Source organism: Lepidochelys kempii, chromosome 10 (genome assembly GCF_965140285.1).
Source record: "Lepidochelys kempii isolate rLepKem1 chromosome 10, rLepKem1.hap1, whole genome shotgun sequence".
In the NCBI taxonomy this organism is placed as follows: domain Eukaryota; kingdom Metazoa; phylum Chordata; order Testudines; family Cheloniidae; genus Lepidochelys; species Lepidochelys kempii.
In genome coordinates this window covers 83,454,723-83,480,129 of record NC_136389.1, presented here as the reverse complement: position 1 = coordinate 83,480,129, position 25,407 = coordinate 83,454,723, and the positions used below count along the sequence as shown (strand labels likewise).

The 25,407-nt window shown below is 39.2% G+C and overlaps 1 protein-coding gene across 12 annotated transcripts in view; it reads left to right on the top strand.

The window, feature by feature from the left end:
• Positions 1-10,352, top strand: part of CTDSPL2 (CTD small phosphatase like 2) — a 104,020-nt gene extending 93,668 nt beyond the window's left edge. For all 12 annotated transcript variants that reach the window (XM_073304551.1, XM_073304552.1, XM_073304548.1 and 9 more), the window contains 3 exons: positions 3,338-3,464; positions 7,647-7,742; positions 8,241-10,352. In XM_073304551.1, the coding sequence (XP_073160652.1) occupies positions 3,338-3,464; positions 7,647-7,742; positions 8,241-8,306 (289 nt within the window). In that variant the 3' untranslated portion in view covers positions 8,307-10,352. The remainder of the gene's footprint in view (positions 1-3,337; positions 3,465-7,646; positions 7,743-8,240) is intronic.
• Positions 10,353-25,407: the final 15,055 nt, after the last annotated feature.

The following is a 25,407-nucleotide window of genomic DNA, read 5'->3' as shown; positions in this document are numbered from 1 at the left end:
GATTTACTCATTACATCCGATGAAGTGAGCTGTAGCTCACAAAAGCTTATGCTCAAATAAATTTGTTGGTCTCTAAGGTGCCACAAGTACTCCTGTTCTTTTTGTGAATACAGACTAAAATGGCTGCTACTCTGAAACCACTCATTACAAATGTAATTCTTCTAGCACCTCTTTCTCTGCTACATCATCAATATTTGACTCATTTTTAAGTGTATATCAAGAAAACAAATTGTTTTTGTCAGAAAATAATTCATTATTTGATGACTTTTTAAAATGACTTTTTATAGGACAATTCATAAAACTAATTTTAAATCTGTTATCTGCAGGATCAAAATATTTGCATCTTTCATTCAAGCATGAAATGATTTGTTGATGATTCTGGTAACAGTTATTTAGCCTTATTCATTTCCTAGTCTCTTTACCTGAAGCCTGGGCTATGATGTAGGGGAGTGTCTTGTATTGCTCAAGAACAATTCCTCAAGATTTTTAAGGAAATGTTGGAGGGATTTGCATAGTGATCCTCATCGGAAGGATGACAGACTTTTTGGATGGGAAAGTTGAAGCAGAAAAAAAGGGGAAATCCTCAGGGATCCATCCGAAATGTGATATCCTTATTAAAGGGAATAAATAATTTCCGCCTTCTCTGATTAGGGAATGCAAGATACTATGCCCAAGAGCTCATTTGTAAACTTCTCATTTGCATCATGTTAGCTCAGAAAACAGTGTGAAATCCCAGCCCCACTGAAGTATATGGAAAAACTCCCATTGACTTCAGTGAGATCAGGATTTCTCCTGTTGTTTTTAAAGTATGGGACACCAATCATAATTTACTTTAAGGCTTTAAAGATATATTATCAACTTGTTTTAATTCAAATATTTTATACTTTCTAAAACTTCAGTATTCTACTAGCATTTCACCTAATTGATATTTTTATGTAAATACTAAGCACTCTGGGGTAGGGACTGTCTTTTTATTACCTGTATGTACAGCACAGCAGAGCCCTTGTCGATGATTGGGACACTTACATGCTATAGTCATACAAATAATAATAAAGTTTTACAGTGTATAGATTCTGCACCCAAGCTAAAGCTATATTTAGGCCTGGCAGAATTTGATGTTTATTTTTTTCATAATTTTGAGAGATATCTGTTTATTTTTAGGCATTTTTTTCTTTAATTTTTGTTGATTTAAGTTTTCGTGGTTGCAGGAGATTATGGGAAAGTCAGATAATAGGGTTCTCAGACAGTAATTTAATGATCGCTATTAAGATTCAAAAAGTTAAAGCTTTATAACTGTTAAAACACTAACTGTCAACATCCCATGTCAAAATATATAAAATAAATACCCTCAAATCAAGCTCTAATAAGTTCTCAAGCAGCATTTTTCTTACTTTGCCTATCTACATTTTTTGATTATTAACAATATAAATTTTTGTTGTCAGTTTGTGTGTGTGAAATCAACATTTACAGACATTTACTAATCCTGCCAACCCTAGCCATATGCTAGCCTAGCTCTAGGAATTATGTTCGGGAAGTTGTATGGCCAGTGTTGTACAGAAAGTCAGACTAAGTGATAACAATGGGCCATTCTGGCCTTGGAATCTATGAGCTTATATTTAAGGACTATAAATACAGAAGTACTTTTTATCTATTTATGGAATCTAAACTGTGTGAGTTTCAGTTAAATAGATCTTCAGTATTGGTGTGTGGAATCTGGACATATTTCTTGTACCTTTTTAAAAGGCATTTATTCACAGATTCACTACTGTTATATTCATCATGCCAGTGTCCTCCTTAACATGCAGTAATAATATTCTTTTTGGACTCTTTTTAGGAAACCTAAACAAATGTTTTTAGATGCATTTTATCTCATTTAGTCAGCATTATAAATTTGTTTTTGATGAAAGTCTTTAAATAGAATCAAATATGAATAACATAAAAAGTAATTGTAAGTATTAAAGGAATCTATCCCATCAATGTGTGGGAGGTTACATCGCTATCTCATTCTTAATGGGAGTAACCTATGTAATACTTCACAAGTCTCTGAAAAAGTCTTTTACAGCTCTAATTTTTATGACTCAGAATGCAATTTTAAACTTATTGGGACAGGATAGATATAATGGAATGGGCTGGTGCATCTGAACTAAATTCTAAGAATTTGCACTGGATCGACACTTGTGATTCATATGCCACTGAAAAGCTGACATCAAGGCTTGATTAGTTTTGACTTTAGCCTAAAGGTAAACTTCTCAGGCACTCCACACTTATGACTCAGAATTTACATATCAAATTGTTTGTCACTGAGCCATCAGCTTATTTTCTTCCATAGTAACAGTGGGAGCTCCACCCCTTTGTGAAATTAAACATTTCAGATACAGCTTTTTTTTAAAATTTTCGTTTAATCAGGTTTCCTAAGTTGTTGAACAGCCTTAGAGAGATTGTCATAATAAGAAAATTTAAAGCTTAGAAAGATGCACTTAGATTGTAATATGATTTTAATGTAACCTATATTTGAAAGTCAGTTTATTCTATAGTTGATAAGGTGATGAAGCTTCAGTTGTATTTTTAATCTACTTTAAACAACCTGACTCCTTGAGCACTATCCGAACATTTCTAATTATTATACAGCCTCTCTCTGTTGAATTAAATGGGAGCAGGGCAATTGGGGGGGAAAAAAGCAGTTGATGGAATGTTTTGGCCTTGAGGCTTTTCTTAAGTTGTTGTAACTGAAATAGGTTAATTGCCAACACAAGTAACTTTCAACAGAAAACATTCCTTCTAATATTGTCTATTCTGGCATGTACAGGGATCGGGAGGCTCTATTCTCTACTGGTTAGAGCAAAGGACTGGAAGCCAGGGTTCCACTGAGGGGCTAACCCCTGACATACTATGTGACCTTGGGAAGTCACTTGAGCTCCTTGTATGCCTCTGTCAGCTCATCTGGAAAACTGGTTAAAAAGCAGGACCTCACTGACAGCCAGATGCTGCATCTTAACTGTCATGGGCAAATGAATTACAAAAGAAAGTACAGAATTTTATTAATCCCTCTCTTTGGTTTTAAACATTATATGTTTAGAGAAACACACAAGTTCCATGTTAAGGCATGGCAATACTTGAATATAAGGTCTACCTATTTGCTAAGAATTTTGATGATGAAAGAATAGCCCAAAAGAGAGCCTGTTTATAAAAGGGCAGGTTCTTAAGAAGAGCTAAGCACATCAAGAAAGAAAAGTTAAGATTTTAACTTCCATAACAGTTGGCAGCATTTAATTTTCCTTTTCTCTGTGCAACATATTTTTTAAGTTACTAAATTAATTAATTTTCCTTTAACCCATAGGCATCGACTTTTCCGTGAGCATTGTGTTTGTGTACAAGGAAATTATATAAAAGATTTAAATATCCTTGGTAGAGATCTTTCAAAAACGATCATAATTGATAATTCACCACAAGCCTTTGCCTATCAGGTAAGCATTTTTGTGATAGTCACACTTTTTAGAATTTGTAAAAACCTTCTCTGAAAATGAAAACAAAAACTTTTAATTTAACTAGGTAAATTCAGAAAATGGTAGGTGTAAAAAAAAAAAAAAAGTACCTCACTCATTTGTAATAAATTCACCTCAAAATATGTAGGGTACTTTTTTAATAGGAACATTTTCGCATTTTAGGTGTTCCTTGAGCATTTCAAAAATAGTTTAATTTTAAAAAATAAAATAATGTAAGTGAAAAGAATTTCTGTGTGGCAAACGTTCTTCAGAATACTTCACCATACTCACAACATTTCCTTTGTATTTTGATTATTTTTAATTCTTTAACACTTTTACTCAATCAATTACCTCTTCTAGAAATTCAGAAAATTCCAGTCTGTTAGGACTACTCTGACTTGGGCCGTGTTCACAAAATACACCCTTTCAGAACTAGCAGAAGAATTATGAGAAAATAAATTGCTGGTTGAGGTGAAGTGTATACAACTATCAGACTCCTGTATACTAGAGGTGTTCAAGATACATTCCATGATCCAGATTTAGTCCAAATATATGCGCGCTCTCGCTCTCTCTCTCTCTCTCTCAGATCCAGTCTCCATAATTGTATAGACATGAGGGAAATGGAGAGATTAATCTCCAGAGTCCCTCTACATTAGAGAACAGAACTAGGGTTGAAAACAGCGGTCTGCCACAGGGGGGTCTCAACCGTTTTCAGTACCTGTTCAAAAGCTAGTGATACAGTTTTGTTGTCTATAAATTCTGCACTGGCTCAGGGAAATCCACGGCTCCCAACTGGCGTCAGCACGATTCAATCTCATATTGTAAGCTGGGCTTCTGAACCAAGATCACGATCCAGAACACACTGAAGTTAATTGAAGGAAAGGACTTTTTCTGATGTCAATGAGTACAATACAGGTCCTGATTTTGCTCCCGAGACGTTTCCTGGATTTGGTGGGCAACGAAGATCATGTTGGTTGTCCCACGGGATGGTCTAAAACCGCACTGAGATTCCAGCAATATTTCCTCAGCAAGGGGAAATAATCGGTTTAAGACGATACGGGCAGAATTTTCCCTGCTGTAGATAACAAGGCAATGCCTCCATAGTTTCCACACTTTGACTTATCTCCTTTCTTAATGATAGTAACAATGTTAGCGTTTCTTAAGTTGTCTGGAATCTTCTTCTTATACCAGATATGAAGAAAAAGTTTGTGGAGCTTCCTTACCAGTTCTTCACCTCCAAACTTGTAGACTTCAGCTGGTATGCCATCAGGCCCTGCTGCCTTGTTGTTCTTAGTTTGCATAATGTCTCGCGTTACTTCTTCGAGGGTGAGGGGGTTCAGCAAGAGATTCTTTTTCATGTTGTTGAGGTATAGATTCGATACTGGCATCAGGGACAGTTGACTCACTGTTCAGGAGAAACTCAAAATGCTCCTTCCATCTGGCTTTGCTGTCCTTACAATACGTTGACCCATCTTGGGCTTGGAGTGGTGTGGATCCATGGGAGCATGAACTGTAAATGGCCCTTACTGCCTGAAAAAAAACAAAACTACTCATGTCCTGTTTATCAGCATAAAGCTCCATCTCCTTGGCCTTTCTCGACACCACTTATTTCTGATGTCATGGATTTTCCTTTGGGCTTGAGCCTTGAGTTGCTTGTATGACGTTTTTTTCTGCTGGTGTGATGTCGTTTTGCCACATGCGATGAGCTTTACTTTTCTGGTTGAGCAGGCCCTGAAGCTATAGGGCTGTAGGGTTAGGTGCCACCACCTTATGTGCAGGTTCCAGTCATTCATGTCATGGAGTCAGCATAGAGGAGCATGATCTGTGATTAAGGAGAAGGGGCTGCCCAGCAGGTAATATCGAGGGAGTCCACAGCCCACTGAATCACTAATGCCTTCTTTTCAGTAACTGAGTGAGCCTTTTCTTGATGGAATAGCTTCCTGCTCAGATATAGGATCAGGTGTTTTCCCCCCTCCAAGTTATGCAAGAGCACGGTGCCAAGGTCAACATCCGAGGTGCCTGCATGTAGTATGAATGAATGGGAAAAGTTGGGGCTGATGGGTTTCAGCCGCGGGGCCCTGCGGCCCCCCGAAAGGGTTTGAGACCTCCAGCTGAGAACTGCTGCCCTAGCGGACTGATGGTTTTATTCGTAAACAGCTGGAAAATGGTTGCAACTCCCTGGAGTTCTGAATGCCTGAAGGGGTTGAGAAAGAAGTTTTCTCTTGCGAGGATGGGAATAAAGGGATCTGTCAGAAATCCTTCATCAGTTTATTAGTGCTCAGGTACTTCACTGGTCCCAGCCACTCTAATAAATTGTCTACCCATAATATCAGATAGGCATCGAATTTTGAGATGGAGTTACCTTTCCTGAAATTGATGCAAAATCGAATCGTCTGGTTTGGGAACCACAACTATGGGGTTCTTCCATTCGCTTTTTGACTCCCTGATTATCCCAACCTCCTTGATCATGACTTCTCAGACTGTGTCCCACCACCTCCATAGTAAGGGCCTGGGGTTCTTCCTGACACATTAGCCCAAGGTGGTTTCTAGGTAGTGTTGGATTAACTGTGTTCTCCCTGGGCAGAAGTAAAATACAGTAGCAAAGTCATTGGTCAATTGGAAGAGTTTCCTCCTCTTTACAGCGGTAAGTGCCTAATCTGCAAGAGTTGGTGTCGGGTTTTGGCCACTGGGTGTTTGGAGTCCTAGTTCAGGCTCCGTAGGGAAGGGAGTGAACAGCAGGTTTTCCTTGTGTCTTCTAAGGTTTAAGAAGATTCACATGATAAATTTTGGTTTCCTTCCTTCTGCCTGTCATTTTTATCTCATCATCCACTGGCCCTTCCTGTTTAATAAATTCAAATGGACCCTGCCACTGGGCATTAACTTTGACTCGGCCAAAGGAAGCAGTAAAAAGACCTGGTCACCCGGGTAAAAGACCCATAGTCATGCCCCTCCATTATAATTTTGCACCTGCACTTATTCAACCTTTCTTAAATGTCCTCTGGTGAATACCCCTACGTCCCCGAGTCATTCCCTTCATTGTATGATGTGCTGAATCACACTTAAAGCACCTACGTCTTGTTCCTCCCAGCCCTCTCAGAGCAAGTCCAAAATTCCCTGTGGCTGGTGGTCATAAAATAACTTGAAGGGAGAGAACCCCGTAAAGGCCTGCAGGACCTCCCTTACGGTAAAAAGGAACGGTTAGACTAGCCAGTCCTAGTGCTTGGGGTCATAACTAACAAAGCTTTTCAAAATCCCCTGTGGAGTTTTATTAAATTGCTCCAGTAGGCTTATTAGCGCTCCGGTGGTATGCTGGTTGTGGGTGGCACACAGAGGTTTTCAGGGACTTGCGCTTCAGAAAGGCACGTACCTTGTGCATCATCTGGGAGGTGAAATTAGTTCCTTTATCTGTTAGTATTTCTTGGGGAAATCCCATGCATGAGGAGCTTCAAGAGCTCAGGGGTTATAGCCGTAGTTTTCACTGAGCGAAGGGGAACAGCCTCTGGGTACCTGGTTGCTTAGTCAACAGTTACTAATATGTACTGGTGTTTGGATGCAGTTATTTCCAGGGGCCTCTCTGCCTTTTGCATGGTAATATCCTTATAAATTGTCCGTTAACGGTCAACATGGGCAGTGGGTTTCCTCAGAAATACTCAAACGGTCTAAAACGGTGAAATTAAAAATGTATTTACTCTGTATGTCAGAATTAATGCTGTTAGGTTTTGAAGGAATTTTATATGTTCTCAACAATTAGCAAAATACAAATTTTGTCAGTTTTATATGTCATTAATTTCAGTGAGCAGCTGTTAAACTCAACTTCACTTGTGTATGTAAACTGGGGTCAGCATTGGTTTTACAAAAGTCTGCAGTATCTGCCTGTATTTGAACACTTTCTGAACATTTCTATGTATTTCAGTCCAGCAGAGGTTTTAGTGCTATTTAGGTCAGCATTGATGTAGAGTATCACTAGTGTTCCTTTTTAACAGTTTTGTGCAAAGGAGGGAAATTTTTTACAAGTGGATTTTAAAACAACTTCTAGAACAAAAAATATGCATTGTTAAGTTCTGTTGGCACAAAATATATTTTACATAAAATGCACTATGTCATCAGTGGTCTTTTCTGGAGATATTCAGCATAAAAATTAACATATCTGTGATTTTATTTTAGCTTTCAAATGGAATTCCTATAGAGAGCTGGTTCATGGATAAAAATGACAATGAACTGCTAAAATTAATTCCTTTTCTGGAGAAACTTGTAGAGCTGGTGAGTAATGTATTCATCTTTTTTCATATACACTCTAGGTAAAATTTCAAAATTGTCTAAGTGATTTAGGAGCCTACATCACTTGGAAACTTCTGAAAATGTTTTACTTAGGAACTTTCCAAAACTGTCTTGTCTGGACAATAATCCAAAATATGTATAGGGAGTACTTATTTTATTAGTAAAAAGCAGAATGTATTGGATTGAGTACATGGCTAGAAGATTAGTTCCAGCTCTGACACTACCTGTGGGACCTTCAGTTAAGTGATTTGGCTACCTGCACATCTGTTTCCTCACTTGTAAAACTGAGATTCTACTTATCTCACTGGGTTTTTGTGAATGTTAATTAGTTAATGTTGTAAAGCTCTTTGAAAATATAAATCACTGTAAATGGTGTTGTATTATTATGTATACTAACATAATTTAAAAACATAACTCTTAAAATCTGACATGTAGATACTTCTATTATTTTAAAAACTGTAATTTTATTTTTTTCTGCAGAATGAAGATGTCCGACCTCACATCAGAGACAGATTTCGCTTGCATGACTTGCTACCCCCAGATTAAAAACCAAGCCTTTTATCAAATTACTGAAGGGGGAGAAAATGCAGGACCCTTTTGGACTAAAACAAAAACATTGCCATTACTGTTGAAATTTTGCATTTTTGTACCCCGTCTTGCTTTTCTTATCTTTGGTGCCCAACAGTAATCAAGGGTTACAGAAAGAGACTTTCTATATCTCAGATTGAATACATACAGTACAATACAGTAGGTAGGCGAGAACAGAAAAGTCTTTAGAACTAGTGCAACTCCAATGAAATTTTTTTATGTACAGGACATCTGCAGTTTATAAAGAATTCTGTTTCTGCCACCAGCAGTTTGACCTGTAGAAACACAGGATTTTATGATATAACAGAGATTGAAAATGGACTCTTATTTTCTCTCTGTTCGGTGCTCTAAGTGGGTTTGTAGCCACTTTTCTGTTACTTTAAGATTCTCATTTCAACAGGAATGGCCAGTAAAAGTTGTTTTATTTTTCCTGTTAAGGTTTATAACCTTTTTACATTTTTGACCTGTATTAGCTTAGAATTTCATTATGCATTCCTTTTAGTTGAGGCGCTTCATAGTTTTTCTGGAAATAGCCAAATTTTATTAGTTTTTTATTATACAATTGAATGGCCGTTTTCCTGCTTTGTCTGCCTGCATACTGTATATTTGTTTAAAAATATTCTCTAGTTTTAGTCCATGTAAGTTTCATTTAGAAATACCTGCATTTATATTTTGTTTCTGTAATATTCTACTGTAGTTGAAATCTTTTCAAAAATCAAGAGACTGGCTAGATAAGAATATAAGAATTACTAATATTCAGAATATTTAAACCATTGTGATGGCATGTACTCTGGACAGACAATATCTTGCAGTGGCACGCTCAATTGATGGACAAGGAATACCTCAGATTATACTGTGCATACAAATCTTTAAGGAGAATTATTTGGTCACCTGTTGGGTTTGATGCAAATCAATTACTGCTGCCTTCGGATTCCCCCAAGAATGAAGTATTCTGCACAGTGGCTCAGTATTTTAAGATGTTTTGCATGGGCTGGTGGTACCTCCTGTTATGCTGTTTGTTTCAATCAGTTTTAAACTTTGTGTAACAGTGAAGGTACCTAATAGTAACTATGCATAATCCTGTGATACAGTACACTCCCATGCCACCAATGCAGTTAATATGCTATCATAGTGGTTTTCTATGCTATATGGAAATAGTCTTCAAGCCCTGGTTCTCTAATGCAGCTACCACAAGAGGTTGATATTTTTATAATGGTGTGTACTCTCCTTTTCAGGAGGCTTTTTATGGAAGGTATAATTTGTAAAAGTTAGGATGCTTTGCCTCTCGACTGCATTAACATGCCACAGGCTTGGACTGTTTTTGTGTAAAGGATGTCACAGAACGGCACTTTTTCTAAAGAGAAGTTTGATATTTTGTATGCTTGTTAAGAAAGTACAGTATTGGAAATTAAAGGTGGACAACTGATAATTGAGAAGTATGTCAATTAATTTTTTATGTATATTACCTGTTTACTTGTACAATTTTATTGTACAAATTACATGCAGCTTCATTTTCAAATGAGTCCTTAAAATAAGGAAAATCTTTTTAGGAAAACATTTAATTTTGTATTTTTGATTTTAAAAGGCATGAGTTATGTCAACTTTTTCCAGTGTATTAATGAAGATTTTAACTTTTCATCAGGTTGAGTGTTTTCTTACTATATTATCTGTTGTGTATGTAGCTAGCACATTGTGTCAATGAACTGTTAAAAAAAATTAGCATGTAGAGCAAGCCTGTTTTGTGGAAAATCCGTATTCATTAAAAAAAAAGTCATCATGGCAGATTTTCTGCAAAAAAAAAGTGAAAAGCATTTGCAATTCAGAATACTGTTTTTTTTTTTTAAATTTTTTTTGTATTTAAAGAAAGGTATTTTGCTTGCAGGAAAGAAATACTACAGATTCATTTTAATGAGAATCTTTTAAATGTATTTATCTTTAGGGCATCTGGGCATCTTTACGCTGTTTGTCTTATGTCTTTATTGAAATAAAATGTACATAACATTACCTTTATATATGCTTTTGCGCAGACGTGTGAACCCCAGAACTACCCCCACCCCTGCTGCTTTTATGCTAATATAATGGATACCCTTACTGATTTGAAAATGGTTGGTTTGTGTTTGAGTTGCTGCAAGATTCTCCCACAATTTTTAAATTATTATTATTTTTTAATCTCCCTCTCAAACGCAAATCTAAGACTTTTTAAAGTTAATTTAACAATGAACTCCTCTTCAGAATGGAACTTCTTCCAAATTACCATAAATAATATGCTATACCTTATTAGGATTTTTTTTATTCATTGCTAAATAAATCTAGCATAATGGAACTACCTTGAATAAGTTAATCATGGACATTCTCTGTGACTCAATAAAATGGTACAAGGTTTCCACCGATTAGAATCATTTTCCTAAGCATTTGCGTTCTAATTTACGCCATTTTGAGTAAAACTGTTAAAAAATTGGTCTTTTTGGTTAAGCCAAAGTACACATTTCATTTTATACATGTATCTGTGTCATGATTTCAGATCACTGAGGAAAATTAGAATGTGAGATATTGCAATCTGGTTTCTAGGAAATGTAGGGATAATTGGTGATTTGGTGCTACCTAGATGCACAACAAAAATAATCTGTATAGACTGCTCCATAATACATATTAAATACTTGAATGTTAACATGCTGCTAATCTGATTTTTATAATTATAATCCTGCTTTGCTGAGAGAATGTCTTTTTTAAAAAAAATTAAGCTTATAAAAATGTCAAACACTTCTGATCTACATTATCTTTCCATCTTGTGTTCTTAGATGTAATCAGATTTTTTCCCCTGTTTTTCATTTTATTGGATTCTATGATGGGGTGGAATGACAAGAATTAAATACTACTCTGATCTTAGAATATCATACACAGCTAATTACAACCCATAATTATTGCTGATAACTGGGTGGGTTTTGGGTGTACAAGGTATTCAGGCTTTGGCCCTTTTTGAGTTACCTCACTAGTATGCAATTAATCTTGTAACTGTATCACTTACTCTGATTTTCTTGTTTTTAGAGAATTTATCAGAAGCATAGCATAACATCCTCTTTCTACAGTAAATTCTTGGTGATTTTATTTGCCGTCTTTCACTACAGCCTGCTGTTTGTATAGTACTTTTACGTGTTCTGCACATGTTCCAGTCTAGCTTTGATCATTTTTACTTGACTTTAGCAAAGCTTTTGACACGGTCTTCCACAGTATTCTTGTCAGCAAGTTAAAGAAGTATGGGCTGGATGATTGCACTATAAGGTGGGTAGAAAGTTGTCTAGATTGTTGGGCTCAACGGGTAGTGATCAATGGCTCCATGTCTAGTTGGCAGCCGGTGTCAAGTGGAGTGCCCCAGGGGTCGGTCCTGGGGCCGGTTTTGTTCAATATCTTCATAAATGATCTGGAGGATGGTGTGGATTGCACTCTCAGCAAATTTGCGGATGATACTAAACTAGGAGGAGTGGTAGATACGCTGGAGGGCAGGGATAGGATACAGAGGGACCTAGACAAATTGGAGGATTGGGCCAAAAGAAATCTGATGAGGTTCAATAAGGATAAGTGCAGGGTCCTGCACTTAGGACGGAAGAACCCAATGCACAGCTACAGACTAGGGACCGAATGGCTAGGCAGCAGTTCTGCGAAAAAGGACCTAGGGGTGACAGTGGACGAGAAGCTGGATATGAGTCAGCAGTGTGCCCTTGTTGCCAAGAAGGCCAATGGCATTTTGGGATGTATAAGTAGGGGCATAGCGAGCAGATCGAGGGACGTGATCGTTCCCCTCTATTCGACATTGGTGAGGCCTCATTTGGAGTACTGTGTCCAGTTTTGGGCCCCAGACGACAAGAAGGATGTGGATAAATTGGAGAGAGTCCAGCAAAGGGCAATAAAAATGATTAGGGGTCTGGAACACATGACTTATGAGGAGAGGCTGAGGGAACTGGGATTGTTTAGTCTGCAGAAGAGAAGAATGAGGGGGAATTTGATAGCTGCTTTCAACTACCTGAGAGGTGGTTCCAGAGAGGATGGTTTTAGGCTATTCTCAGTGGTAGAAGAGGACAGGACAAGGAGTAATGGTCTCAAGTTGCAGTGGGGGAGGTTTAGGTTGGATATTAGGAAAAACTTTTTCACTAAGAGGGTGGTGAAACACTGGAATGTGTTACCTAGGGAGGTGGTAGAATCTCCTTCCTTAGAAGTTTTTAAGGTCAGGCTTGACAAAGCCATGGCTGGGATGATTTAATTGGGGATTGGTCCTGCTTTGAGCAGGGGGTTGGACTAGATGACCTCCTGAGGTCCCTTCCAACACTGATAGTCTATGATTCTGTGATACTTCTGACAGCAGAACTATGCTCGGGTGAAAGATTATTACAGTGTCTTAGGATTTTGCAACATGCAATATATGTGGAAGCTTTTTTTTTTAAATTTAACTGTTTATGTAGAAGGGTAACTGTCTCGATTTTATTGTTTTGTTTGTTCACATTCAATTATTTCACCTTCCATTTACATAGTAAAATATCTTTCATTATTACTCAGAAACTTTTAAAAGTCTGAATTTTTTGAGGCCTGATCAAATATTGATCAAAGGCATCCTTCTGTTGGCAGTTCTTTGTCAACCAAGTGTAAACTAAGGACACTGTGTCAACTTCCCTAAGACCCCGATTCAAGCATTTAAACACTTGATAAAAGTTAATTATGTGTTTAAGTGCTTTATTGAATCACGCTTTCATTCACAGAGCTTGTTTTGGATATTTGACAAACATTGTACAAGAAAGTAAACAGTCATGTGTGCATCCATTTTCCTTTGCTTTCTCTTCTGGCCCTAGCTTCCTTGGAGTGTTCGAATTGCTCATCACATTCCTTTATTATTCTTTGTCTAAACATCTAGCTCCATTCTGTTATCATATTACAATTGATTCTAAGTATTACAGGTCATTTGGCAATTTAACTTCAAATTCCTAAGTCATCATCTGATGCTACTTGATCAGAATTGACAAGAATATGTTTTCTTTATTTCTGACATTGAAACCGACAGATAAGAATTCATTTCACTTTCCCATCACCTTGTGGGTTCTGGAGGGCAAATGGGAGTAGTATAAACTTATTGTTGTCACTAAAGTCAGCAGCTATGAGCCAGAATTAATGAGCCATTGTCATTTTAGCATAATTTTTCTAATTCCTTTAAGTTTTTAAGAGCTAAAGTGGCCCCAATTTGGGGCAGCACACAATCTATTTTGCACCACTCCATTGGTGCAAAGCACTCCTAAATCCAGTGGATCCAATCAATAGAGAGTCTTCCCTTCACAGGATTCTTGGGTTGCAGAGCCATAGTGAGTCTCTGTGGTCAAGTTATGGGGTGTGGCTATAACCTCCATCTGCCCTGGTGATCTGTGACTAAGGTACTATCCTTCCCCTATGATTGGGGACGACTAGCACAGAATGGAATTGGGGGAATGGAATAGGTGACTTTGCACGCTCCTTCCATCCCACAGCACCGCCAAGTACTCCTTGATGGCAGCTGTGTGGCTCAACTGGTAAACCCTATTATAGAAGCCTTTGTTAAACTAATAAACTTCAAAATTATTGAAATATAAAATTCTAGATTTAGATAAAAGATGCTTAACAGGATAACACTACCCATAGCATGTATGTAGATATTAAACCTGCTACCAATTAAAAAACAAAAAGTGACCAAGTCTGACTACTTGTCTTCCTGTACAAATTCAGACTGACAAGTTGCGTTTCTACATTCGCAGCAGGTGCAGAGAGAAACCAATCTCAATGCTTTTTTTTTTATTCCATTGATAGTGAGACTTCAAAAGCTGCAGCATTTTTCTAGTGTGGAAATTATGTATATATACGTGGCAGGGGAAAGCATGCCATCCAACTAGTCAATAATCGTTCCGGTTATATAAAAGCAAATAACCCCTTCAAGATTTTTTAAAACTACTTAAAGACTGACACAGAGGTAGATTAATGCAAGAGCTTTGGATCTAGGCCCTGGTCAAAAAGGACCCAGATGGAGCAATGAGGTAGGGCAGTGGTTCTCAACCAGGGGTACCACATATCCCTGCGGGTACACCGAGGTCTTCCAAGGGATACATCAACTCATCTAGATCTTTGCCTCATTTTACAGCAGGTTACATAAAAGCCACTAGTGAAGTCAGTACAGACTAAAATTTCATACAATGATTTGTTTCTACTGCTCGATATACTATACACTGAAATGTAAGTACTGTATTTATATTCCAATTGATCTATTTTATAATTCTATGGTAAAAATGAGAAAGTCTGCACTTTTTCAGTTAGAGAGTGCTGTGATGCTTTTGTATTTTTATGTCTGATTTTGGAAGCAAATAGTTTTTAAGTGAGGTGAAACTTGGGGGTACGCAGGACAAATCAGCCTCCTGAAAGGGGTACAGTAGTCTGGAAAGGTCGAGAGCCACAGAGGTAGGGTACTAGACAGCCATGCACAGCTGATTGATGTTGGCCAGCTGCCTTGTGAGGTAGACTAAACTTCCTCTTTTGGGAGAAAGACAACTATTTGTCTGGGGGAGGGAGAGGTGCCTCAAAGTTGTTTTTTCCCCCTTTTTTTTAGGAGGGGTGGGGAAGTGATTTTAATGGATTAGCATCCCTTTACCATTAATCTATCCCTGACGATACAAGTGTGTATAGGATTGTAAGTGTTAATGGTGTTTTCCAGGCTAGAAGAAAGATGAGGGCTTACAATCTACGTAAATATGTAAGGAAAAGTATTTCTTCTGAAGTCATTCACCTGAGGTTAGGTTTCAATAGTACAGCCTTTCTAGGAGAAACTAAAGGGATGCACTCAAGGATTGCTTAGTCTAACCATGTGTCACTCTAGATTTACACCATTGTTCCTGATACTGAATATTTAAAAAAACCAAAAACTTTAAATGAACCAGTGTGTATCTGATAGGAAGTAGCATACCTGTACCATTTTGTGTACTATAAATTAAATATCTCATTATGCTGTTGATATTTTTCAGCACAGGCTGCAATCTTTTTCTCTCTTCTTGTGTGGGGAGCAGGCAAGGACAGATGGATGAAGGTGAAGATTTATTCACTTGGTCCACTGTTGAGGCACATAAAATTTTAGCTTGGTAACCCTGGATGGTAACATGAAACAATTTGTTTTGTTCTGATTGATCCTTGTGTCAATTCAGGTACTGAATAGTGCTGAATGCCGAGTAGGTATTTTTATAGAGAACGGATCTACCAATTTGTGCTGCTTCTGACAAAACTGCTAATACTAAGAATCACAAGATTTGTATTAAATATTTGTTTTAGCTACTGTATTGGGATTTTTAGCCTATGTTAATTCTTTCATCTGGCATTTATCAGCAAATGCCCTTCTTGCCTACACTCCCTGCAGAAACAGTTTTCTTCAGAATATGAATTTTATGTAACTTTTAGGCTCTAAAATTGGAGGAAAAATAAACTTGTTCTTTTTTTAAAGTCAGTAATGGAGATCAAACAAGAAAAAAAAACAAATACATGTACTTTATCTGATAAAATTGTTATAGCTGGTTCATTTTGATTAGTCTTGATTTGATTCTGATGTTATATATTGTACACGGTCCAATGCATATCTTTTGTATAACTATCATAGGGCTTTAGGTGAGCAATTCTGACCTATATTATCTTCTAAGCAGGAACCTTTAGATATGGAAAGCATTTATATTAAATGAGAGTGTGTGGCCTAGGAGATAGGAGGGAATTGAAGTCCGAGACTCATAATTCTGCCACTGATGCAGCAGGTGATGTTTGGCAGATTATTTTGTTTATCTGTACTGTAGCTTGCCCTTCTGTAAAATGGGAATAATACTTGGATGTTTTAAAGCAATATAAGGTCCTGGGTGAAATGTGCTATAGAAGTGCATAGTATTTTTATAATTAACAATGCCCTCTTCTCCCCCACCCCATATTTCATGGTGGTCTCATAAAGATGACTCCTACCGTGGAGCTTATGAAAATGTGTTTGAACTTGATGGTTTTAACATTTAGTTGTGTCTGTGCTTCTATTACTTCTGCTCCTATGCCAGGTAAATGGGCAACGGAAGAGGAAACCATATATTTTGAAGTCTTTTTTTCTCCAACTGATTAAAATAGATCTTCAGAGCATCTTCCAGTTGTTAAAAGCCAGACTGATATTTTGTCTTCAGAGGAAGAAGAAATTTCCCATTATCTAATTTTCCAATCTCTCACTTCAAGCGAAGCCACAGAGAAAGAGCTAGTGAAAGAGCACGTTCATCGTCTTTCCAGGAAGTCAAAAAGCCAGTATCCTTTTAAAAAGCATAGCAAGGAAAATTAATTCAAACATGATGTTTTCCAAAAGCTCACACATCTATATTCAAAGAGATTCAACCACTTTGTATAACTACAGAAAATATTTAAATGCTAATAATGTATTCAGTGCTATACAAGATGTAGTTTCACAGTCGAGGAGCGTACACTTTACAAGACAGATACAGATAAAAAGATACATTCATGTAGGAAAATGAAAGGTTATACTACTAGGAACAAACAATGTTAGTCACACTCATAGGTTGTAGGACTGTGTCCTGTAAATGTGACTTACATTCTTTGTTCTTAGATATATAACTTGTGATTCCTGAAAAAGGATGTGGGGTGACAGTGAATAAACAGAGGTTTTTTACCTTGTGCAGTAACTGAAGTTCTGCGAGATGTGTTCCCCTATAGGTGCTCCACTCTTGATTGGAGATTTTCATTAGCAGTGTCCGTTTGGCCCACGCAAGTGCTGTTGGTATCCTCATGCCCTGCACCGAGGCTATGTCAGACTGCACAGGCAAACCACCCCCTCAGTTCCTTCTCCACCACTGAGTCTCAGAAGAAACTACGAAGCAGAGGGGAAGGAGGGTGGGTAGTTGAGCACTCATAGGGGGATACATCTTGAAGAACTACAGTTACTGCACAGGGTGAGTAACTTCTCTTTCATCTTTGAGTAGGGTCCCTATGGGTGCTCCATTCTTGGTGACTCCCAAGGAGTATTCCCAGAAGGAGGGGAAGGGGCCTTCAGAATGGAGTCCATCACAGAGGCGAGAACTGCATTGCCAAATGTAGTGTCAGATCTGGAGGCATCAACCAGGATATTGTGTCTAGAGAGAAGGCATGCACCGAAAACCATGTGGAGGCTCTGCAGATCTCTGAAATAGAAAATTTTTTAAGGAGAGCCATAGAGGTAGATTGTGATCTGTCAAGTGCGCCGGTAGAGGTGGAATGTCGATACTATAGTAGCATACTACAATACACTTGGAAATCCATTTAGAGAGTCTCTGGGTAGAAATGGCAGACCTGTCTGCAACCAAAACAAAGAGTCTAGTGGATTTACGAAATGGTTTAGTTCTATCCAGACAGAAGGATAAACGCCCTCGTGACATCTAGAATTGGAAGTATATGATTTTGGAAGGTTGGAAGTATGTGGTTTGGGAAAGAAAACTGGTAGGTATATGATCTGATTCAGATGAAATTCAGAAGTTAGTTTAGGTAGAAACCTGATTCTTGTAGAATATTGTGACGTGCGGGAGGAGGTCCGCCATTAAGGCCCCAATCTCTCTGACTCTGCAGTCTGAGGTAACAGTCACTAGGAAGGCTGTTTTACTAGACAAATCCAATAAGGAGCAGGTGAACGTCAGTTCAACAGGGTTTTTGGAGGCTTTTGAGAAACAAGTTCAGGTCCTAGGCAGGGATAGGAACCTTTATCTATAGGAAGACATTCCCCAGGCCTTTTATAAATCCTGCAGTTGTGAGGTTAGCAAACAGAGAGAACCCCTCAATAGTAGTATGAAAGGCTGTTAGGGCCACCAGGTGAACCTGGAGGGAATTATGAGACATGCTGATTTCTTAAGATGTAGCAGGTGCTTGAGGATGAGCGAAGTGGGGCAGATTCAGGAGCAGCATCGTGGAGTTCACATCAGTGGCCAAATCATGTCTCCTTTTGAAGGTAAGACGTTCTGGTGGAAACTTTTCTACTATTTAATAGTATGTGTTATATCTCACAGAGCAGGATGACTCTAGCCCTGTGAACCTGTAAAGGAAAGACGCCTTCAGGCAAAGAATGCCCAAGTTGGGATGCATCAGAGGACCAGAGTCCTGGGAGAGGAAATTAGCAGCTGGGAGATTTATCGGATAGAGAGCAAGATGAAACAGGTAAGGGAACCATGCTTGCTTTTACCATATCAGGGCTATCAGAATGAGTCAGGCCTTGTCCTGTTTGATCTTATTGCCTTGAGGATGAGAGGCACTGGAGGGAAGGTATAAACAGCCCCTTCATCCATGGCAGGAGGGAAGGCCTCCTCCAGCGAATTGTGATCTAACCCACTCCACTGGACAAAATAGGTGGCATTTTTTGTTTGTAGTTGTGGCAAAAAGGTCTACTTGTGGAAACTCCCAAGCCCAAAAGAGTCCAACCAGAACCTGGGATCTAACTCACATTTGTAGTCTTGGAAGAAGCACCTGCTGAGCATGTCAGCTGTGACATTCTGTATGCTGGGCAGCTGTGTTGCTAAGATTCTTATGTGATACTTCATGGACCAATTCCACTCATTTTATTGCCTTTGCCCAGAAGGAAGGTGATCTTGCCTTTTCTTGCCGCTTGATATAAAACATGCAAGCCATGTTGTCTGTCATGACTTTGATGGATCTGTGTCTGATGAGAGGAAGGGAATGAAGACAGGAATTTCTGACTGACAATTGCAGACCAATTTCTAAAAGCAACACTTTACACTTCTATAACACTCAAAGATCTCCACGTACTTCACAAATATTAGTCTCTCAACAGCACTGCAAGGTAGATATTATTCCCATTTTTCAGATGCGGAAACTGAAGGATAGAGAAATGAAATTACTTGCTCAAGGTAGCATATCATTTTTGGCTAGCCAGAAACAGAAAGAATTGTCTCTGTACTACTTCTGTGTTTTAACCACACATGTAGAGCATGCATTCTCTACAGGAATATAACAACTTCTGATTCTATGTCAGATAAAAGAAAAGGAAAAACACACTAGGAACTGGAAAGATGCCAAAACATGGTAAATTGAGATACTCTTCCCTAACCTATGTAAGAATTTAAGTTCCCTTTCCTCTCTCCTCATAAAATCTGATTTCTTCAAGAAGAGGATTTTCTACAATCAAAATAGTGATCCCTTGGCAGCAAATCCAATGAGGCCCAGTTTGGTTAATGTTTGTTTTTAATCCCCTTCTCTCTCCTGTCTCCTACAAAGACAGATATGTAAGTGAGAAATACATAATAGTTTATCTCCCTTGATGTTTGACTGTTCTATATATGACCCAGCAGATAGGTAAGATCTGTGCTTAAACTTGTGTAAAAATTGCAGCAGCGTGTGCAGTGGGAGGAGGAGATAGGATGTGAGCCAGTTTGGCTGAAGCTAAGGACTGCATGCACATAGCCTGATATTCCCCTCAGGACTGCAAGAACACAGCCAAGCCTAAATCTGGCATGGACCAGACAAGAACAGTAGCAGCACCATGGGGGATGCAGAAGACCATATGAGGCTACGCTTCCCTCCCAATCCCCCTGGAACCAGAACATGTCCCATTGGGGCACCAGGACCCATATGGCCTCACCAGTGTCCCAGCCATGGGAACTCGGTGAAATAAAAAAAAATGACAAGGGTGAAGCCAGCTTGAAGGCAGAGACTCAACTGGCAGGAGAAGAGACCTTCCAACACTGATTGTCATCTTGTTAACTTCCTACAGTTTTTATTCTGACCATTCCTTCCATCAGTTGGCTGCTGGAGCAAAGCTTTCCCTTGCATGCCCATATCTCACATTCTCTCAGAAATTCTACTGCCCTCCATCCTCCTCTCCTCCCTTCTCTCAACATCCTTGCTCCTTTCCTTTGTCTTTTCTTGTAGCTAATCCTCTCCTAACACAACCCCACACAATAGTTTTAAAAGAAAAACCTAAACAACACAAGCAGTAACAAAAATAGTGGAACTAACTTGGTGTTTGCAAATCATCACATTGTTCATTTTGTTTGAATGTTGTTTCCCCTCCTCCCCACACTTTGTCTTGTCTGTTAAGCATGTAAAATCTTTGGGGTATGGACTGTCACCAACTCTGTTTGTACAGGGTCCAGCACAGTGGGGATCCCAGTCTCAGTTGGGATCTCCAGGCATTACCTAATACAAACAATAACTGAATGCTAGTAAAGGAACTCCTACCCACACGTATTTTTATAGGACAGAACCTTACATGAGGATAGCATGCATGTGGATGGTGAATAAAACAAACAGTAAATCGTTCAAACCCTGCAGATTGTTTCTCTGTCTTTGACCAAGATGTTATCTTGACCCCATTCTAGACCCATACAAATCTGTTTAAATGAATGCTTTACAGTGTAAACTCTTCTATTCTATACCTATCACAGTGTTTCTAATCAGTGTCTTCCTCTAGCCCCTTTCTCGTCATCGAGTGTATGCCTGTGATAAATGAAAGGGGGTGTGTGTGTGTGAGTGTGTGGTGGTGGTGGTGGGGTAGCTCCCTTTTATGGACAACCAGCCAGTTAGCTATAAAATCCCTCTTAGTAGTTGTTTTTTACTTGCTTTACCTGTAAAGGGTTAAAAAAATGTCCCTGCATAGGTAAAAGGAAGGCAATGGACACCTGACCAAACGAGCTAGAAGTTTTTAAAATTGGGAAAAAACTTCCCCTTTGTCTGTCTGTTGTTCTCAGGGAGAAGCAGAGACAGGGCTGGAACTATGCTGTAAGAAGCTTGGGGCCAGGTATGAAAAATCATCTGACTCATACCTAGAAACTACTCACTTGAAACCCCCAGATACGTAAGGAGATCAGGAAATGTCCAGGAAGACGCAATTAGGTTTATCTCTGTTTGTTTCTTTATGGTTTGTGGACTCCTCTGTGCTAACCGAAAATGCTTTTGTTTTGCTTGTAACCTTTAAGCTGGACCTCAAGAGGGTTATTCTTGATGCTTAATTCTTGTAAGTGGGTTTTTAAATCTAGCAATAGCCTGAATTTTCAAATGTATTTTCTTTCTTTTTGTTTTTAATAAAATTTACCTTTTTTAAGAACAGGATTGGATTTTGTGTCCTAAGAGGTTTGTGTACATGTTGTTTAATTAGCTGGTGGCAACAGCTGAGTTCCTTTGCTTTCTTTCTCAGCCCTTCCCTGGAGTGGGGGGAAAAGGGTTTAAGGTTACCCCATCATAGGAAGGAATTCCCAAGTGCACCTTCCTGGGTTCCAAAAAGGGGGGTTTTGCACTTGGGTGGTGGCAGCATCTACCCATCCAAGGTCAGAGAAAAGCTGTAATCTTGGAAGTTTAATACAAGCCTGGAGTGGCCAGTATTAATTTTTAGAATCCTTGTGGGCCACCACCTTCTGCATTCAAACTGCCAGAGTAGGGAATCAGCCTTGACAATGCCTAAACTACAGTTGCCAGTGGGACAAAGTCAGGCCGGATGGCTGCAAGAGGGTCCTGGAAGGCCAATATCTTAGCCGCAGAATGTTAAGGGCCCTGTTTCTGACAAGCTGAGAAGGGGTTACCTCAGGTCACTTAGGGACACCTGAATCCAATTAAGGGCTGCCTGAGGCCTTTAAAAACCCCTCTGAGGGAGAGCAAGGGGAAGAGAGAGACAAGCTACTGCCAGGCTAGTGGCATCAGGGAAACCAGCTCTTCCAGGTTGAGAGGCCGTGTTCTTTCCCATAGGGGAATGGCCAAACTCAAGGGCCTGCGAGGGGAAGCACTGACACCCCAAGGCAAGCACCAGGATGACACCCTGCCTCAGTGAGAAAGCAGGGAAAGGAATCCCCTTTTTGGTTCTGGGTTTACAAGACGCTCTTTCCTTTTTCCTTTGGGTAAGGATCACCCCTTAGGCTGACCCTGGGGCCTACCCTGAAAACACAGCCAAAAGAGCACAGAAGAGGGAAGGCACACTGCCCAGAGTGGGGCTAATTTACCCCAGGCCCACCATTGCCAGAGAGGGAAGTGCTAACTCTGGCGAGACAACGGAGGTGCCTTGCCACACCAGAAAGCAAGGAAAGGTGTACTTCCTTTCTTCCCTCCAACACAGTAGCTTCAAGCAGCATTGTCCCTTGGCACTTCATGGAGCTGTCTGCAATGGAAAGCCTTTGGCATTCTGCAGTTACCACCGCAGAGGTAGTCAGTAGGGATGGCTAGTTTTTATTGAGTTGAACCTTAAATTATATGCTATGTTTATAAAAGTTGGATTTGTTTTTAAAGAATGGCATAAATTGTTCTTTCTGGGCTAGCTTTGGCCTCTTTTTACTCTGCACATGAAAAGTACATACACCGGACCCTCGCTAGAACACAGGATTTGGGATCCATGCGCGGTACCGTGTTAATGTGGGGACCGCGTTAAAATGAATTGCAATTAAAGTGATTAAATTTGGGATCCATGGCCGCAACTGCGTTATATGCGAATTCGCACTATATAGATGCATGTTCTAGCGAGGGTCTGGTGTATATGGTGATCACAGTGCCTCAGCCAAAAGTACTCTGCTAAAGACTCTCAAATGACAAATCAAGCAGTATAAACTACCAACTGCAATTACACACTCCTGTATAAGCTGATTTCCAGATGCCTCTGGTAGGGTGACCAGATGTCCTGATTTTATAGGGACAGTCCCAATATTTGAGGCTTTTTCTTATACAGAAGCCTATTACCTCCCCACCCCCTGTCCTGATTTTTCACAAGTGCTGTCTGGTCATCCTACTCCGGACACTACTTCTAGGAGGACTTGAGGGGAAAAAATGGTTAATTTCTTGCTAGTTTCAAAGGATGATCCTCATGCTGGGTGGTTTACTTCAAATTTATATCTAGTTTAAAAATTTGTTCAATTTAGTATCAAAAGCATGTCTCACAGCACACTTGAAATTAGAGCTCAACCAGTCAGAGCTTACAAACAGCACTTCAGTGCTTCTAAGAAGACATATATGAGCCACTCACCTTTAGAAAGTAAAAGATGTCACTGTCAAGACAAAAATTGCATTAAAAATTCATTACCTGTCAATAATACTTTAGATTATTAAATCATATTTTAGATTTAAAGATCCCCTTGCATCCTGAAGGATCTCAGTGTGCTTTAAAAATAATCAAATGCAACATATTACATAAAATACAACCAATTCTAGACTGAAATGTAACAATTGTTTAACTACATGCATCAATGCTGCAAACAGTCTAAGGCAGGAAGTGAAGAATATGAAATCCAATTTAAACTCATAGAATTTCAGAAGAAAGATGTAAATGCTCAGTTTGCAAGACAAGGGGGTTAACCCTCATGTCTTGGCTGAATTCAAAGTGCCATGAGATCTTTAGAGAGACAAGGTGGGTGAGGGAGTAGCTTTTATTGGACCAACTTCTGTTGGTGAAAGAGACAAGCTTTCGGCATGCATCCGATGAAGTGAGCTGTAGCTCATGAAAGCTCATGCTCAAATAAATTTGTTAGTTTCTAAGGTGCCACAAGTCCTCCTTTTCTTTTTGCAGATACAGACTAACAGGGCTGCTACTCTGAAACCTGACATCTGTGCGAGCTGCTCAAAAGCTTCTCTCCTTCACCAACAGAAGTTGGTGCAATAAAAGATATTACCTCACCCATCCTGTCTTTCTAATATCCTGGGACCAACCCAGCTGCAACACTGCAAACGAGATCTTCAAGCACTAGTCAAGACCTTCCTGCAAATGACAGTACCCACAGAAGCACAGTAGGTGGCATTCTTCCCACTGAGTCAGTACTGAATTCGTGCTCTCAGAAGGTTCCCTTTACTAAAGCACCAACTCCACTCACCACAGCACCTGTGGGTTTCTTGCGTCTCTCCCATCCTAGTACTCACTCAGACACTGCTCAGCCCTGATGAGTTGTTTTAGAATTGACTGCATCACAGCACAGGATGGTAAGTCTAAAAGAACTGTAGCAGTCTTAATTTATTTTCATCATTCATGTTGTTTATTGTTTGCATTTTCCTCTGCTTGAGTAGTGTATAAATATGTTTAATAAAGGAAAGCATTTTCAAAACACTGTGGATTGCATTTAAATGTTTCTTTTTTAGAAAAAGAGAGAGAAATCTGGTGTAAGTGGGTGCAACTCCTAGACAAGTTGATAGACGTTGCAGCTGTTTCCAATAGGGATAAAAGAAAAGGAGGACTTGTGGCACCTTAGAGACTAACCAATTTATTTGAGCATGAGCTTTCATGAGCTACAGCTCACTTGGCTGTAGCTCACGAAAGCTTATGCTCAAATAAATTGGTTAGTCTCTAAGGTGCCACAAGTCCTCCTTTTCTTTTCGCGGATACAGACTAACACAGCTGCTACTCTGAAACCAATAGGGATGAATTTCTCCAGTATGTATTTTAATATGTTAACTTATCTACTCTTTTAATGGCTTTAAGATTTTTTTCATAATTTGCTCAAGCTTTTAGACCCCTGAGATGGGGTCTAAATTAGCTGTTACCACTCAAGAAAGAGATCTTAGAGTCAGTGTGGATCATTCTCTGAAAACATCCACTCTATGTGCAGCGGCAGGCAAAAAAGCAAACAGAATGTTGGGAATCATTAAGAAAGGGATCGATAATAAGACAGAAAATATCATATTGCTTCTATATAAATCCATGGTACGCCCACAGCTTGAATACTGCGTGCAGATGTGGTCGGCCCATCTCAAAAAAGATATATTGGAATTGGAAAAGGTTCAGAAAAAGGCAACAAAAATAATTAGGGGTGCAGAACAGCTTCCCTAGGAGGAGAGTTTAATAAAACACGGACTTTTCACCTTGGAAAAGAGACGACAAAGGGGGGATATGATTGAGGTCTATAAAATCCAGACCGGGGTGGAGAAAGTAAATAAGGACGTATTATTTACTCCTCCTCCTAGCACAAGAACTAAGGGGGGGGGGGTCACCACATGAAATTAAGGGGCAGCAGGTTTAAAACAAACCCAAGGAAGTATTTCTTCACACAGCGCACAGTCAACCTGTGGAACTCCTTGCCAGTGGATGTTGTGACGG